This window comes from Ovis canadensis, chromosome 10 (genome assembly GCF_042477335.2).
Source record: "Ovis canadensis isolate MfBH-ARS-UI-01 breed Bighorn chromosome 10, ARS-UI_OviCan_v2, whole genome shotgun sequence".
Lineage (NCBI taxonomy): Eukaryota > Metazoa > Chordata > Mammalia > Artiodactyla > Bovidae > Ovis > Ovis canadensis.
This window is the reverse complement of record NC_091254.1, coordinates 32,204,924-32,219,534: the sequence shown is the minus strand read 5'-3', so window position 1 is coordinate 32,219,534 and position 14,611 is coordinate 32,204,924. Positions and strand designations below refer to the sequence as shown.

At 37.5% G+C, this 14,611-nt stretch overlaps 1 protein-coding gene across 1 annotated transcript in view; it reads left to right on the top strand.

The window, feature by feature from the left end:
- The window catches only part of SUCLA2 (succinate-CoA ligase ADP-forming subunit beta), a 58,972-nt gene that overhangs the window by 14,079 nt on the left and 30,282 nt on the right, over positions 1–14,611 (top strand). Inside the window, exons 3-4 of the mRNA XM_069601314.1 lie at positions 1,369–1,468; positions 1,648–1,810. Of these exons, the coding sequence (XP_069457415.1) occupies positions 1,369–1,468; positions 1,648–1,810 (263 nt within the window). The remainder of the gene's footprint in view (positions 1–1,368; positions 1,469–1,647; positions 1,811–14,611) is intronic.

Genomic DNA, 14,611 nt, shown 5'->3' with positions numbered 1-14,611 from the left:
TTGCACTGGCAAGTGGATTCTGTGGATTCAGGCGGTAACACCCGAGTATGGGCAAATACTATGAGAAGCAAAATGAGGAGGCTCTGAAATTCTGCCTGTCTCGGGAGACAGAATGCACCTCTAAAAAGTGTTGCTCTGGATCATGAAGAGTAGTACCTAAGATAATTTTCTTCATCATGTTAGAAAAGAAAGGAAAAGAGATCAGTTTACCTGTTAAAGAAGAAAAATTCAGATTATTTTCTGAAAAAATGTCTTAAAGACTTGGAAGCATAACATTCTGGAATCTTTGGATTAACATACCTTAATTCCTATCATCCCCCTCACAACAGTACAGCTGGAGAGTGTCAGTGGGATGGTGTGAGCTGTTATCAGTAGTGGAACTTTCCCTCAAAGTCATGGTACATTTCTACTCAAAGCAGCATTTATACCTCAAATTTTCATAGGATAGCAAGTTTACATGTCAATAGAGAGGGAGGAAACTGTTAGGAAGGTATTTGACTCTCAATTTTGTAAATTTAGTACTTTGTAGAGCCATCTATGGGGTCGCACAGAGTCGGCTGAAGTGACTTAGCAGCAGCAGCAGCAGCAGAGTAATTAATATTTAAAGTACCAGATAAAGGTAAACTTGTTTTCAGTATGCTTAATAAATGGTTTAATATGAGTGGCTGATTTTTTTAAGTTTGTGAATCTTTCAGTTCAGTTCAGTCGCTCAGCCGTGTCTGACTCTTTGCGACCCCATGAATCGCAGCACGCCAGGCCTCCCTGTCTATCACCATCTCCCGGAGTTCACCCAGGCTCACGTCCATCGAGTCTGTGATGCCATCCAGCCATCTCATCCTGGGTCGTCCCCTTCTCCTCCTGCTCCCAGTCTCTCCCAGCATCAGAGTCTTTTCCAATGAGTCAACTCTTTGCATGAGGTGTCCAAAGTACTAGAGTTTCAGCTTTAGCATCATTCCTTCCAAAGAAATCCCAGGGTTGATCTCCTTCAGAATGAATTGGTTGGATCTCCTTGCAGTCCAAGGGACCCTCAAGAGTCTTCTCCAACACCACAGTTCAAACGCATCAATTCTTCGGTGCTCAGCCTTCTTCACAGTCCAACTCTCACATCCATACATGACCACAGGAAAAACCATATCCTTGACTAGACGGACCTTAGTTGGTAAAGTAATCTTTAGGTGGTGAATATTTTAGTGTCCTAATCTAGAAAATCTATGTATGTGGAGTGCCTCGTTTTTCTACATTGTGAGTAAATGGATCTTAAATTTACTATGTTTAGTAATATTGCTAAATGTGTATGTTTAATAGCAAAGTATTGCGTGTTGTGTGCTGCTCCATGCTTCGTATCTAATAGAAGTGTTTTTCTTCTAGGTTCAAAAGATGTTGTGATAAAGGCGCAAGTTTTGGCTGGTGGCAGAGGAAAAGGAACATTTGAAAGTGGCCTCAAAGGTGGAGTGAAGATAGTTTTCTCGTAAGTTTTTTTTTTAATCATCGCTATTAAAGAAATAATGAATATTATAAAAGATGCCCTATTGAATTGATAAAAATACTGAGATTTAAGTAGTAGGTGAGATAAGGTTTTGGCTGTCATGTGCTTATATTTACCTCACTTGGAAGAGAAAAGAGTTTGAGTTCTTTTTCTTATTTTAGTCCAGAAGAAGCAAAAGCTGTTTCCTCACAAATGATTGGGAAAAAGTTGTTTACCAAGCAAACAGGAGAAAAGGGCAGGATATGCAATCAAGTATTGGTTTGTGAACGAAGATATCCCAGGAGAGAATACTACTTTGCAATCACAATGGAAAGGTCATTTCAAGTGAGTAATTGTAGACATGATGCATTTAGGATGATCTTATTACATTCAGTATCAAAAGTTGATCATTATTTCTATTTGTATGGGAAAGATTAAAAAGGTATGGTCCATAATCTATTTGTATATGTCAGGAGAACAGTGTTTTTGTTTAAAAAACCAGCATGATTAATGCCATAAAACTTAATAGAATCTTGTGTAATAAAAATTGTAGGTAAAACTGTGCTGAAGCAAAACCCACAGAATTTCTAAATTGTTAATTTACTAAGAGCAGCTTAAATCATCTCTAATTCACCTTTAGATTCCGTAAACTGAGAAAAGAACTTCTAGCACCGTAAAATGGTCTAACCAAAGAGAAAGTCTCCGTATCCACTAAGAGAATGTGTACCCCTGGCTTCATCTTTGTCTTTTTCAGCTTTTTGGTATTTTTATACTTTGAGGTTTGTTTTGTGATGACCTGCTACTGGGTAAGTTCAAGGAAGACATTCAGTAGCAAACAATATGCTTCTACGGAACATAACCTTATTCTGCCTTGCTTTCTTTATGGAACTTAATATACTAGCAATGAATTTAAGGCATCACGGAGCGAGAAATTTCTTTTGTAGACCTGCTTGGAGAGGGTGTTGAGAGTCATTTTATAGTATAATTATCTGGCTTTCTGAGTGCATTGGTTAAATTTTATGAGCTGAATCTGTGTGCTAACTAGCTTGTCTTTTGAAGCAGACTGTGTTCATAGCCCTGGTCAAGATTTGATGTAGAACATCACTAAATTATATAATTGGTAATATGACAAATTTTAAGAGTCATGAAACTCTTTTCTTACATAAAACATCTTTTAAAAAAATAGCTGTTTTCCATACTGTTTTTTTTTAACATTTAATTAAGTCTTCTAATAATTTTTGAGTGATATTATAAAATGTCTTTTGTAACTTTTAATTTTTATAAGAAAGTATTTCTTAAGGTATAACACTAGATGGTAGTAAAAACCCACTCAGGATATAAGATAAAAAGCATTGTTTTGTTTGGAAATGATGTCTTTACCTCTAGGTTTCTTCATGTGATAGAATTTACTTTTGTAAGTTGCTTTAGAAATCCCATGACAGTAATCTTGTATATTATAAACATTTATAAAAATTATGTTTTTACAAGTTCATTTATGTTTTTCTACTTTTTCTTTTCCTTTTCAGTGATGTTATATATCAACATCTATCATTCTGTTAGTTATTATGTTTTTATTTTTTGTTATAGCCAGGAACAGGATACATGTGCCTAAACAGTTTGAGATAATGAGTCCTGTTATATTGCATATTCAGAGTAGCTCATTTTGATGGGAATAAAGGTAGCAAACTGAATATGTTTTAAAGATACAGCTATAACACTGTGAATATGTTTTATTAAAGATATTTTAAAGCAATAGAGAAAAGGATCAAATTTGAATTCATTTTAAGAACTTGAATTTTTAGAGAACTCAGAGTCTTATTAAGGAAAACTGTTTTTATTTCATTTGTACAAGTAATATATAGTTGTAGTAATTCATGCAAAAATTCAGTAGTACTAGTTGAACTGTTCAGCCAAAGACATTATAATGTACTTTGATACTATCATGTTAGACCAATGTGGAGTTGGTTGATGTTACTTTTGCGGGTAAAATGAACTATTTTGGGGATCCCTGTGGACAGTTCCTTATTAAGCAACAAAAAATAAGTCAGCCACTTAAATTAAAAAGAGAAGTACATTTTGATTGAATTAAAGTCAAATACTTCTAAGTTAATAGATCTTTAAAAATTGATTTGGTTGCTTATCTGTTTTCAGGAGATGAATCATAAGCTCTGCTGGTCTTCTTTAGTGTGTATCACATAAGGAAGCCTGAGCAGATATGTACCATAGGGTTGATGTGCCCCCCAAAATTGATTTTAAGTTCCTCTTCAGTATTTTGGCACTTTAAAAACAGATTTCTTAACATTTGCCTAGTGCCAGTTGGGTACTTTTGGGCTGAGACAAATCTAATTTAACAAATCATATTTGCTACTTAATTTTTCTAGTAAAACATTGCAGGCTGCTGTAAATGAATGGTACATTTAACTCTGTCAGTTTTTTCTTTTTCTTTTTTTTTTTTACTTGCTTAGATATAAAATGTGCTGCAAGAATTCCAAATTTTATTTTCCATACTTTTATTTCTTTAAAACGAGATATATAAAGTGGCTTCTTTGTCATATAATTTTATTTTATTTATTTTTTCTTTTATTTATTTTTATTTTACTTTACAATACTATATTGGTTTTGCCATACATCAACAGGAATCTGCCACGGGTGTACATGAGTTCCCAATCCTGAACCCCCCCTCCCACCTCCCTCATACCATCTCTCTGGGTCATCCCAGTGCACCAGCCCAAGCATCCTGTATCCTGCATCAAACCTAGACTGGTGATTCGTTTCTTATATGATATTATACATGTTTCAATGCCATTCTCCCAAATCATCCCACCCTCACCCTCTCCCACAGAGTCCAAAAGACTGTTCTATACATCTGTGTCTCTTTTGCTGTCTTGCATACAGGGTTATTGTTACCATCTTTCTAAATTCCATATATATGTGTTAGTATACTGTATTGGTGTTTTTCTTTCTTTGCTGTATAATCGGCTCCAGTTTCATCCACCTCGTTAGAACTGATTAAAATGTATTCTTTTTAATGGCTGAGTAATACTCCATTGTGTATATGTACCACAGCTTTCTTATCCATTCATCTGCTGATGGACATCTAGGTTGCTTCCATGTCCTGGCTATTATAAACAGTGCTGCGATGAACATTGGGTACATGTGTCTCTTTCAGTTCTGGTTTCCTCAGTGTGTATGCCCAGTAGTGGGATTGCTGGGTCATAAGGCAGTTCTATTTCCAGTTTCCACACTGTTCTCCATAGTGGCTGTACTAGTTTGCATTCCCACTAACAGTGTAAGAGGGTTCCCTTTTCTCCACACCATCTGCAGCATTTATTGCTTGTAGACTTTTGGATCGCAGCCATTCTGACTGGCGTGAAATGGTACCTCATTGTGGTTTTGATTTGCATTTCTCTGATAATGAGTGATGTTAAGCATCTTTTCATGTGTTTGTTAGCCATCTGTATGTCTTCTTTGGAGAAATGTCTATTTAGTTCTTTGACCCATTTTTTGATTAGGTCATTTATTTTTCTGGAATTGAGCTGCAGGAGTTGCTTGTATATTTTTGAGATTAGTTGTTTGTCAGTTGCTTCATTTGCTATTTTCTCCCATTCAGAAGGCTGTCTTTTCACCTTGCTTATAGTTTCCTTTGTTGTGCAGAAGCTTTTAATTTTAATTAGATCCCATTTGTTTATTTTTACTTTTATTTCCAGCATTCTGGGAGGTGGATCATAGAGGATCCTGCTGTGATTTATGTTGGAGTGTTTTGCTTATGTTCTCCTCTAGGAGTTTTATAGTTTCTGGTCTTATGTTTAGATCTTCAATCCATTTTGAGTTTATTTTTGTGTATGGTGTTAGAAAGTGTTCTAGTTTCATTCTTTTACAAGTGGTTGACCAGTTTTCCCAGCACCACTTGTTAAAGAGATTGTCTTTACTCCATTGTATATTCTTGCCTCCTTTGTTGAAGATAAGGTGTCCATAGGTGTGTGGATTTATCTCTGGGCTTTCTATTTTGTTCCATTGATCTATATTTCTGTCTTTGTGCCAGTACCATACTGTCTTGATGACTGGGGCTTTGTAGTAGAGCCTGAAGTCAGGCAGGTTGATTCCTCCATTCTTCTTTCTCAAGATTGCTTTGGCTATTCGAGGTTTTTTGTATTTCCATACAAATTGTGAAATTATTTGTTTTAGTTCTGTGAAAAATACTGCTGGTAGCTTGATAGGGATTGCATTGAATCTGTAGATTGCTTTGGGTAGTATACTCATCTTCACTATACTGATTCTTCCGATCCATGAACATGGTATATTTCTCCATCTGTTAGTGTCCTCTTTGATTTCTTTCACCAGTGTTTTATAGTTTTCTATATATAGGTCTTTAGTTTCTTTAGGTAGATATATTCCCAAGTATTTTATTCTTTTTGTTGTAATGGTGAATGGAATTGTTTCCTTAATTTCTTTTTCTACTTTCTCATTATTTGTGTATAGGAATGCAAGGGATTTCTGTGTGTTGATTTTATATCCTGCAACTTTACTGTATTCATTGATTAGCTCTAGTAATTTTCTGGTGGAGTCTTTAGGGTTTTCTATGTAGAGGATCATGTCATCTGCAAACAGTGAGAGTTTTACTTCTTCTTTTCCAATTTGGATTCCTTTTCTTTTTCTGCTCTTTTTGCTGTGGCCAAAACTTCCAGAACTATGTTGAATAGTAGCAGTTAAAGTGGGCACCCTTGTCTTTTTCTTGGCTTTAGGGGAATTGCTTTCAATTTTCCACCATTGAGGATAATGTTTGCTGTGGGTTTGTCATGTATAGCTTTTATTATGTTAAGGTATGTTTCTTGTATTCCTGCTTTCTGGAGAGTTTTTACCATAAATGGATGTTGAATTTTGTCAAAGGCTTTCTCTGCATCTATTGAAATAATCATATGGCTTTTATTTTTCAATTTATTAATGTGGTGAATTACATTGATTGATTTGCGGATATTGAAGAATCCTTGCATCCCTGGGATAAAGCCCACTTGGTCATGGTGTATGATCTTTTTAATGTGTTGTTGGATTCTGATTGCTAGAATTTTGTTGAGGATTTTTGCATCTATGTTCATCAGTGATATTGGCCTGTGGTTTCCTTTTTTTGTGGCGTCTTTGTCAGGTTTTGGTATTGGGGTGATGTTGGCCTCATAGAATGAGTTTGGAAGTTTACCTTCCTCTGCAATTTTCTGGAAGAGTTTGAGTAGGATAGGTGTTAGCTCTTCTCTAAATTTTTGGTAGAATTCATCTGTGAAGCCGTCTGGACGTGGGCTTTTGTTTGCTGGAAGATTTCTGGTTACAGTTTCAATTTCCATGCTTGTGATGGGTCTGTTAAGACTTTCTGTTTCTTCCTGGTTCAGTTTTGGAAAGTTATACTTTTCTAAGAATTTGTCCATTTCTTCCACGTTGTCCATTTTATTGGCATATAATTGCTGATGGTAGTCTCTTATGATCCTTTGTATTTCTTTGTTGTCTGTTGTGATCTCTACATTTTTATTTCTAATTTTATTGATTTGATTTTTCTCCCTTTGTTTCTTGATGAGTCTGGCTAACGGTTTGTCAATTTTATTTATCCTTTCCAAGAACCAGCTTTTGGCTTTGTTGACTTTTGCTATGGTCTCTCTTGTTTCTTTTCCATTTATTCCTGCCCTAATTTTTGAGATTTCTTTCCTTCTACTAACCCTGGGGTTCTCCATTTCTTCCTTTTCTAGTTGCTTTAGGTGTAGAGTTAGGTTATTTATTTGACTTTTTTCTTATTTCTTGAGGTATGCCTGTATTGCTATGAACTTTCCCCTTAGCACTGCTTTTATTGTGTCCCACAAGTTTTGTGTTTTTGTGTTTTCATTTTCATTCGTTTCTATGCATATCTTGATTTCTTTTTTGATTTCTTCTGTGATTTGTTGGTTATTTAGAAGCATGTTGTTCAGCCTCCATATGTTGGAATTTTTAATAGTTTTTCTCCTGTAATTGAGATCTAATCTTAACTGCATTATGGTCAGAAAAGATGCTTGGAATGATTTCAGTTTTTTTGAATTTACCAAGGCTAGATTTATGGCACAGGATGTGATCTATCCTGGAGAAGTTTCCATGAGCACTTGAGGAAAAGATGAAATTCATTGTATTGGGGTGAAATATCCTATAGATATCGATTAGGTCTAACTGGTCTATTGTATCATTTAAAGTTTGTGTTTCCTTGTTTAATTTTCTGTTTAGTTGATCTGTCCATAGGTGTGAGTGGGATATTACTGTCTCCCAGTATTATTGTGTTATTGTTAATTTCCCCTTTCATACTTGTTAGCATTTGTCTTATATGTTGCAGTGCTCCTATGTTGGGTACATATATGTTTATAATTGTTATATCTTCTTCTTGGATTGATCCTTTGATCATTATGTAGTGGCCTTTGTCTCTTTTCACAGCCTTTGTTGTCTATTTTATCTGATATGAGTATTGCTACTCCTGCTTTCTTTTGGTCTCTATTTGCGTGGAATATCTTTTTCCAGCCCTTCACTTTCAGTCTATACATTTCCCTTGGTTTGAGGTGGGTCTCTTGTAGACAGCATATATAGGGGTCTTGTTTTTTTATCCATTCAGCCAGTCTTTGTCTTTTGGTTGGGGCATTCAACCCATTTACGTTTAAGGTAATTATTAATAAGTATGATCCCGTTGCCATTTACTTTATTGTTTTGGGTTCTGGTTTATACACCCTTTTTGTATTTCCTATCTAGAGAATATCCTTTAGCATTTGTTGGAGAGCTGGTTTGGTGGTGCTGGATTCTCTCAGCTTTTGCTTGTCTGTAAAGCTTTTGACTTCTCCTTCATAGTTGAATGAGATCCTTGCTGGGTACAGTAATCTGGGCTGTAGGTTATTTTCTTTCATCACTTTAAGTGTGTCTTGCCATTCCCTCCTGGCCTGAAGAGTTTCTATTGAAAGATCAGCTGTTATCCTTATGGGATTCCCCTTGTGTGTTATTTGTTGTTTTTCCCTTGCTGCTTTTAATATTTGTTCTTTGTGTTTGATCTTTGTTAATTTGATTAATATGTGTCTTGGGGTGTTTTGCCTTGGGTTTATCCTATTTGGGACTCTCTGTGTTTCTTGCACTTGGGTGATTATTTCCTTCCCCATTTTAGGGAAGTTTTCAACTATTATCTCCTCAAGGATTTTTTCATGGTCTTACTTTTTGTCTTCTTCTTCTGGGACTCCTATAATTCGAATGTTGGAGCGTTTCATGTTGTCCTGGAGGTCTCTGAGATTGTCCTCATTTCTTTTACTTCGTTTTTCTTTTTTCCTCTCTGATTCATTTATTTCTACCATTCTGTCTTTTATTTCACTAATCCTATCTTCTGCCTCCACTATTCTACTATTTGTTGCCTCCAGAGTGTTTTTGATCTCATTTATTGCATTATTCATTATATATTGACTCTTTTTTATTTCTTCTAGGTCCTTGTTAAACCTTTCTTGCATCTTCTCAATCCTTGTCTCCAGGCTATTTATCTGTGATTCCATTTTTATTTCAATATTTTGGATCATTTTCACTATCATTATTTGGAATTCTTTATCAGATAGATTTCCTATCTCTTCCTCTTTTGTTTGGTTTGGTGGGCATTTATCCTGTTCCTTTACCTGCTGGGTATTCCTCTGTCTCTTCATCTTGGTTATATTGCTGGGTTTGGGGTGGCCTTTCTGTATTCTGGCAGTTTATGGAGTTCTCTTTATTGTGGAGTTTCCTCACTGTGGGTGGGGTTGTATCAGTGGCTTGTCAAGGTTTCTTGGTTAGGGAAGCTTGTGTTGGAGTTCTGGTGGGTGGAGCTGGATTTCTTCTCTCTGGAGTGCAATGAAGTATCCAGTAATGAGTTATGAGATGTCAGTGGTTTTGGAGTAACTTGAGCTGCCTGTATATTGAAGCTCAGGGGTGTGTTCCTGTGTTGCTGGAGAATTTGCGTGGTATGTCTTGCTCTGGAACTTGTTGGCCCTTGGGTGGTGCTTGGTCTCAGTGTAGGTATGGAGGTGTTTGATGATCACCTATCGATTAATGTTCCCTGGAGTCAGGAGTTCTCTGATGTTCTCAGGATTTGGACTTAAGCCTCCTGCTTCTGGTTTTCAGTCTTATTTTTACAGTAGTCTCAAGACTTCTCCTTCTATGCAGCACTGTTGATAAAACATCTAGGTTAAAGATGAAAAGTTTCTCCACATTGAGGGACATCCAGAGAGGTTCACAGAGTTACATGGAGAAGAGAAGGGGGACGAGGGAGTTAGAGGTGACCTGACTGAGATGAGGTGGAATCAAAAGAGGACAGAGCAAGCTAGCCAGTAATCACTTCCTTATGTGCGCTCCACAGTCTGGACCACTCAGAGATGTTCACGGAGAACACATATACGAGAAGAGAAGAGGGAGGAAGGAGACAGAGGTGGCCAGGAGGATAAAAGGGGGGAATGAAAAGGAGAGAGCCAGATCCAGCCAGTAATCAGTTCCCTAAGTGTTCTCTACCGTCTGGAACTCACAGAGATTCACAGAGTTGGATAGAGGAGAGAAAGGGGAGGGAGGAGACAGAGGCGACCTGGTGGAGAAAAAGGAGAGTCCAAAAGAGGAGAGAGCAATCACGCCAGTAATCTCACTCTCAAGTAAAAATGGGTACTGAAGATTGGATTTTTGAAGGTACAAAATTGATAACAAATACCAAAAAGCAAAGATTAAAAATCTAGAGTAGAGGTTGGATTTTCAAAAATATAATATTAAGGAAAAGAAGAAGAAGAAGAAAACAAAAGTCACAAGAATTAATATAAAATATATATATTAAGTTTGCTTTAAAAATAGGGTCTTTTTTTTGAAAAGAAATAGTAGGTTATAAAAATGAAAATTAAAGGAGTAATAGAGGACTTAAAATTTTTAAAAAGTTAAAAAAAAAGAAAAAAAGAATGATCGTAAAAATAGTAAAGATATATCTAGGACTTTCTCTGGTGGTGTTGTGGGCAGTGTGGGGTCAGTTCATTTTTGGATAGTTCCTTGGTCTGGCTTATATTTCTCAAGATCTATAGGCCCTTCCTATGTAGTTGGTACTAAAGACAGGGTTTTAATCTGTTGCACCTGTCACTTCCAAGGCAGTTCCCTCTGTTTTAGCTTCTTCTGTTTGCTGGTCTCTTCAGTGTCTGATTTCCACCCTGACACAAGGGGGGCGGTGGTGGACACTTTTTTTAGGCTCACTTGTTCAGTCGTGATGTGGGGAGGGAGGGACGCTGCAAACAAGTAACACTGGCGTGTGCTTGCAGTGTCTCAGCCACATGGGGCCTGCCCTCGCTCACGGTGCACACCGCTGACGGTGCACGCCGCTCAGGCTCTAGGTTGCTCTGCCGGGAACCGTCTGAGGCCAGCCCTGGGCTGCATGCACCTCCCTGGTCTAAGCCGCTCAGGCTCAGGCACTCAGGTAGTCCTCAGAGGCTCGGACTCGGTTGGGCCTGCGTTTTGTGCCATTCCCAGGTCCGAGTAGCTCAGGTGTTTGGCGAGCGCAGTCTCTGTGACTTATCACCTCTTCCATCCCTGCTGCTCAGTTTTCTGGGTGTACAACTGGCGCACCTTCTCAGGTGGATGATGACTGTCCAGAGCCCCAAGAAGTCTTAATAAAGAAGCCTGTTTGCAGTATGGTAGTTAATGTCTCTCTGGGGCTGCTATTGCCCTGTTCCGGCCCTTCCGGTTCTGGCCGCTTGTCACCGGAGGGGAATGGTTGGCAGCCGGCTAATTCTGTTCTGTCCTTTGTTCTGTGCACGGTCCTGGTGGTGTCTTATGTTAGAGCTTTTCGCTTGGTAGCTATCCTACAGTCTGGTTTGCTAGCCCAGGTTAGTTCACTCTGGTTACCCTTGGGGCATTCAGGCTGATCCTTAAAAAGCAATGCAGCCTGCGCCTCCCTGCCCAGCACCCGCTTGCTAGTGGCGGATGCAGGCGTCTGCGCTGCTTCTCCTCTGGGGAGTTACCATTGCGTTCGTAATCTGTGGGGTTTAATTATTTATTTATTTTTCCTCCCTGTTATGTTGCCCTCTGTGCTTCCAAGGCTCGCCACAGACTCTGCAGTGAGATTGTTTCCTGGTGTTTGGAAACTTCTCTCTTTTTAAGACTCTCTTCCCGGGACGGAGCTCCCTCCCTACCTCTTTTGTCTCTTTTTTTGTCTTTTATATTTTTTCCTACCTCTTTTCGAAGACAATGACCTGCTTTTCTGGGTGCCTGATGTCCTCTGCCGGCATTCAGAAGTTGTTTTGTGGAATTTACTCAGCGTTGAAATGTTCTTCTGATGAATTTGTGGGGGAGAAAGTGGTCTCCCTGTCCTATTCCTCCGCCATCTTAGGACCGCCCTCTGTCATATAATTTTAAATCCAGTTCCATTTTAAGGTAAAACCTTTCATAAGATCAACAAAAAAAAGAGAAATTCAGGTTAAGAATGTGAAAGTAGCATTATTAATTTATTTGAAATTATAATTCTTTGCCAGAACTTACTGTTCTGAAAGTTAATCACTAAAATTTCAGAGTTGAAATTTGATTATTTGAACTGCCAGTTAATTCAACAGGCATGACCATATGCAAAACTACAGCCATTGTTTTAACAGATCTCTTTCTAATTTTCCTATGTAAGCTTTCTTCTGAACAGTTGGCTACAGATTTGAGGGTTTCTTTCTAATTAGGGAATTAGTACAAAGAGCAGTTCACTTTCTGTTTATATATTTAATTTCTTATGTATTTCTTTAGATTTGTCTCTAACTTATAGCCAGTTCTTGGAGATCTAATCATTACTTTAGTGAGAATTTAATATTAACTATTTTCCCCCAGTAGCGCTGCATTTTATTTGGCTTTTCACTTCTCTTATTGGTAGCTATGAGAAGAAAAGGATGGTACAACTAAAATAAAATGTTCAAATTCTAAAAGTTTATTCATTCTACCTCTTCTTTTGAGTAAAATCATATTTGGGAGTTATCTGTACATTAATTCATCTATATTATACTTCAGTAGCAGGACAGTAGTAAATAGACTCTTAAATCTGAATTTTTTCTTCTCTCTTTAGATCTCTGTAAAAGCTTATAATTATGAATTGCCTTTCTAGGGAGGAAATGAAGAATGCCTTTTCATTTGAAGTTTGTAGAGTGTTGAGGTCCTTTAATGGACCAGAACCTGGTGGTCTGGAGTTGACCGAAAAGAAAATAGCGAGAAAGAGGCTGATATTCCTTGGTTTATGCAGAAAGCCAGTAAAACCCCTGGCATGGGGCTTGCTCTGTTCATGGAGGCCTCAGGCGCCCTCTCGATGAGGTGAAGGCGCAGAGTGCCTTCTCAAGTGGGTCTTAGAAGCCCAGGCAGGAAAGTGAACTCAGAGAGCCTCTGTGCTCCAAAGAAATCACCTGAGAGAGAAAGAGGGAGAGAGAGAGAGGGAGAGAGAAAGCAAGACATGGGTACCAGAGCTCTGATGGAGCAGAGGTGTTTTAATCAACATGGTGTGGGCATATATACTGTAGTTATTCTCAGCAAAGATAAAGATTAAAATTCCAGACTTACAAAACATAGGCAATCCACATTAGAGAGAGAGAGAGTTGTAAATAATCACTTTTACCATATGGTTCCTGTGTATTCCCCCTTTAAAAATTTTTTAATTTGAACTTTAGTGTGTGATGTGCTCGTTTGACTGTGCCTTGTACCTGTGGCTTATAAGCAATACCTGTAATACATTTAATAGAAAAAGATGGTAAAAATTGATTACAGTGTCTAGAAATATAGGCAGGGCCATTGTCTGTTTTTATAGGAGTTCCCATGACATCAAAAGCTAATTAAGTCAGTTATAACGTGCTGTGTAGCTTCACCACGAAGAGGTGTGTCCCAAATAAAAGCATTCGTGAGGCTTAATACCTTGTGTGATAGGCTGAGGTCTGTTAGGAGACGCCATTTGTTAGATTTCTTTTTTATGACAAAAATCGGAGAGTTCCAAGGAGAACAAGATTCCTCAATATGCTTTAATTCTAGTTGTATATCTGTAAGTTCCTTAGCTGCCTGTAATTTCTCTTTCGTGAGGAGCCACTGCTCTGTCCAAATAGGCTGGTCATACTTCCAAGTTATGCATATATCTGACTTTTTCTTAGCAACTATGAAGTGTCTTATATATTAGCATTTTATAGATTGGTGAATATATTTATTATATCATATTATAATATATGTTATATATAAATGTATATATTATACATTATATATTATTAATAGTTTAAAATCTCTAGTTTTTCTGTAAGAAAAACTTTTTGTAAGAGGAAGTTAATGTTCAGTAATTAATGTTTTAAAATCTTATTTTATTTGGAAATGACCTAGTTATTTAATAAAATTTTATTATTTACTTTAGTACAACTCCAGAAATTTAAGTTATCCCAATCTTAAGAAATTATTTTTTGGGCTCCAAAATCACTGCAGATGGTGATTGCAGTTATGAAATTAAAAGACGCTTACTCCTTGGAAGGAAAGTTATGACCAACCTAGATAGCATATTCAAAAGCAGAGACATTACTTTGCCAACAAAGGTCCATCTAGTCAAGGCTATGGTTTTTCCGGTGGTCATATATGGATGTGAGAGTTGGACTGTGAAGAAAGCTGAGTGCCGAAGAATTGATGCTTTTGAACTGTGGTGGAGAAGACTCTTGCGAGTCCCTTGGACTGCAAGGAGATCCAACCAGTCCATCCTAAAGGAGATGAGCCCTGGGATTTCTTTGGAAGGAATGATGCTAAAGCTGAAATTCCAGTGCTTTGGCCACCTCAAGCGAAGAGTTGATTCATTGTAAAAGACTCTGATGCTGGAAGGGATTGAGGGCAGGAGGAGAAGGGGCCGACAGAGGATGAGATGGCTGGATGGCATCACCAACTCAATGGACGTGAGTTTGAGTGAACTCTGGGAGATGGTGATGGACAGGGAGGCCTGGTGTGCTGCAATTCACGGGGTCACCAAGAGTCGGACACGACTTAGTGAGTGAACTGAACTGAAGAGATTATTATAATAATAAATTATAATAATAGATTATTATTATTATTATTATTAGAAATATAGAATAATCTATTATAAAAATATAATTATAAAAATGTAATTATTTTAAATATTGTTTATCTAAAAGTTTTCATCTC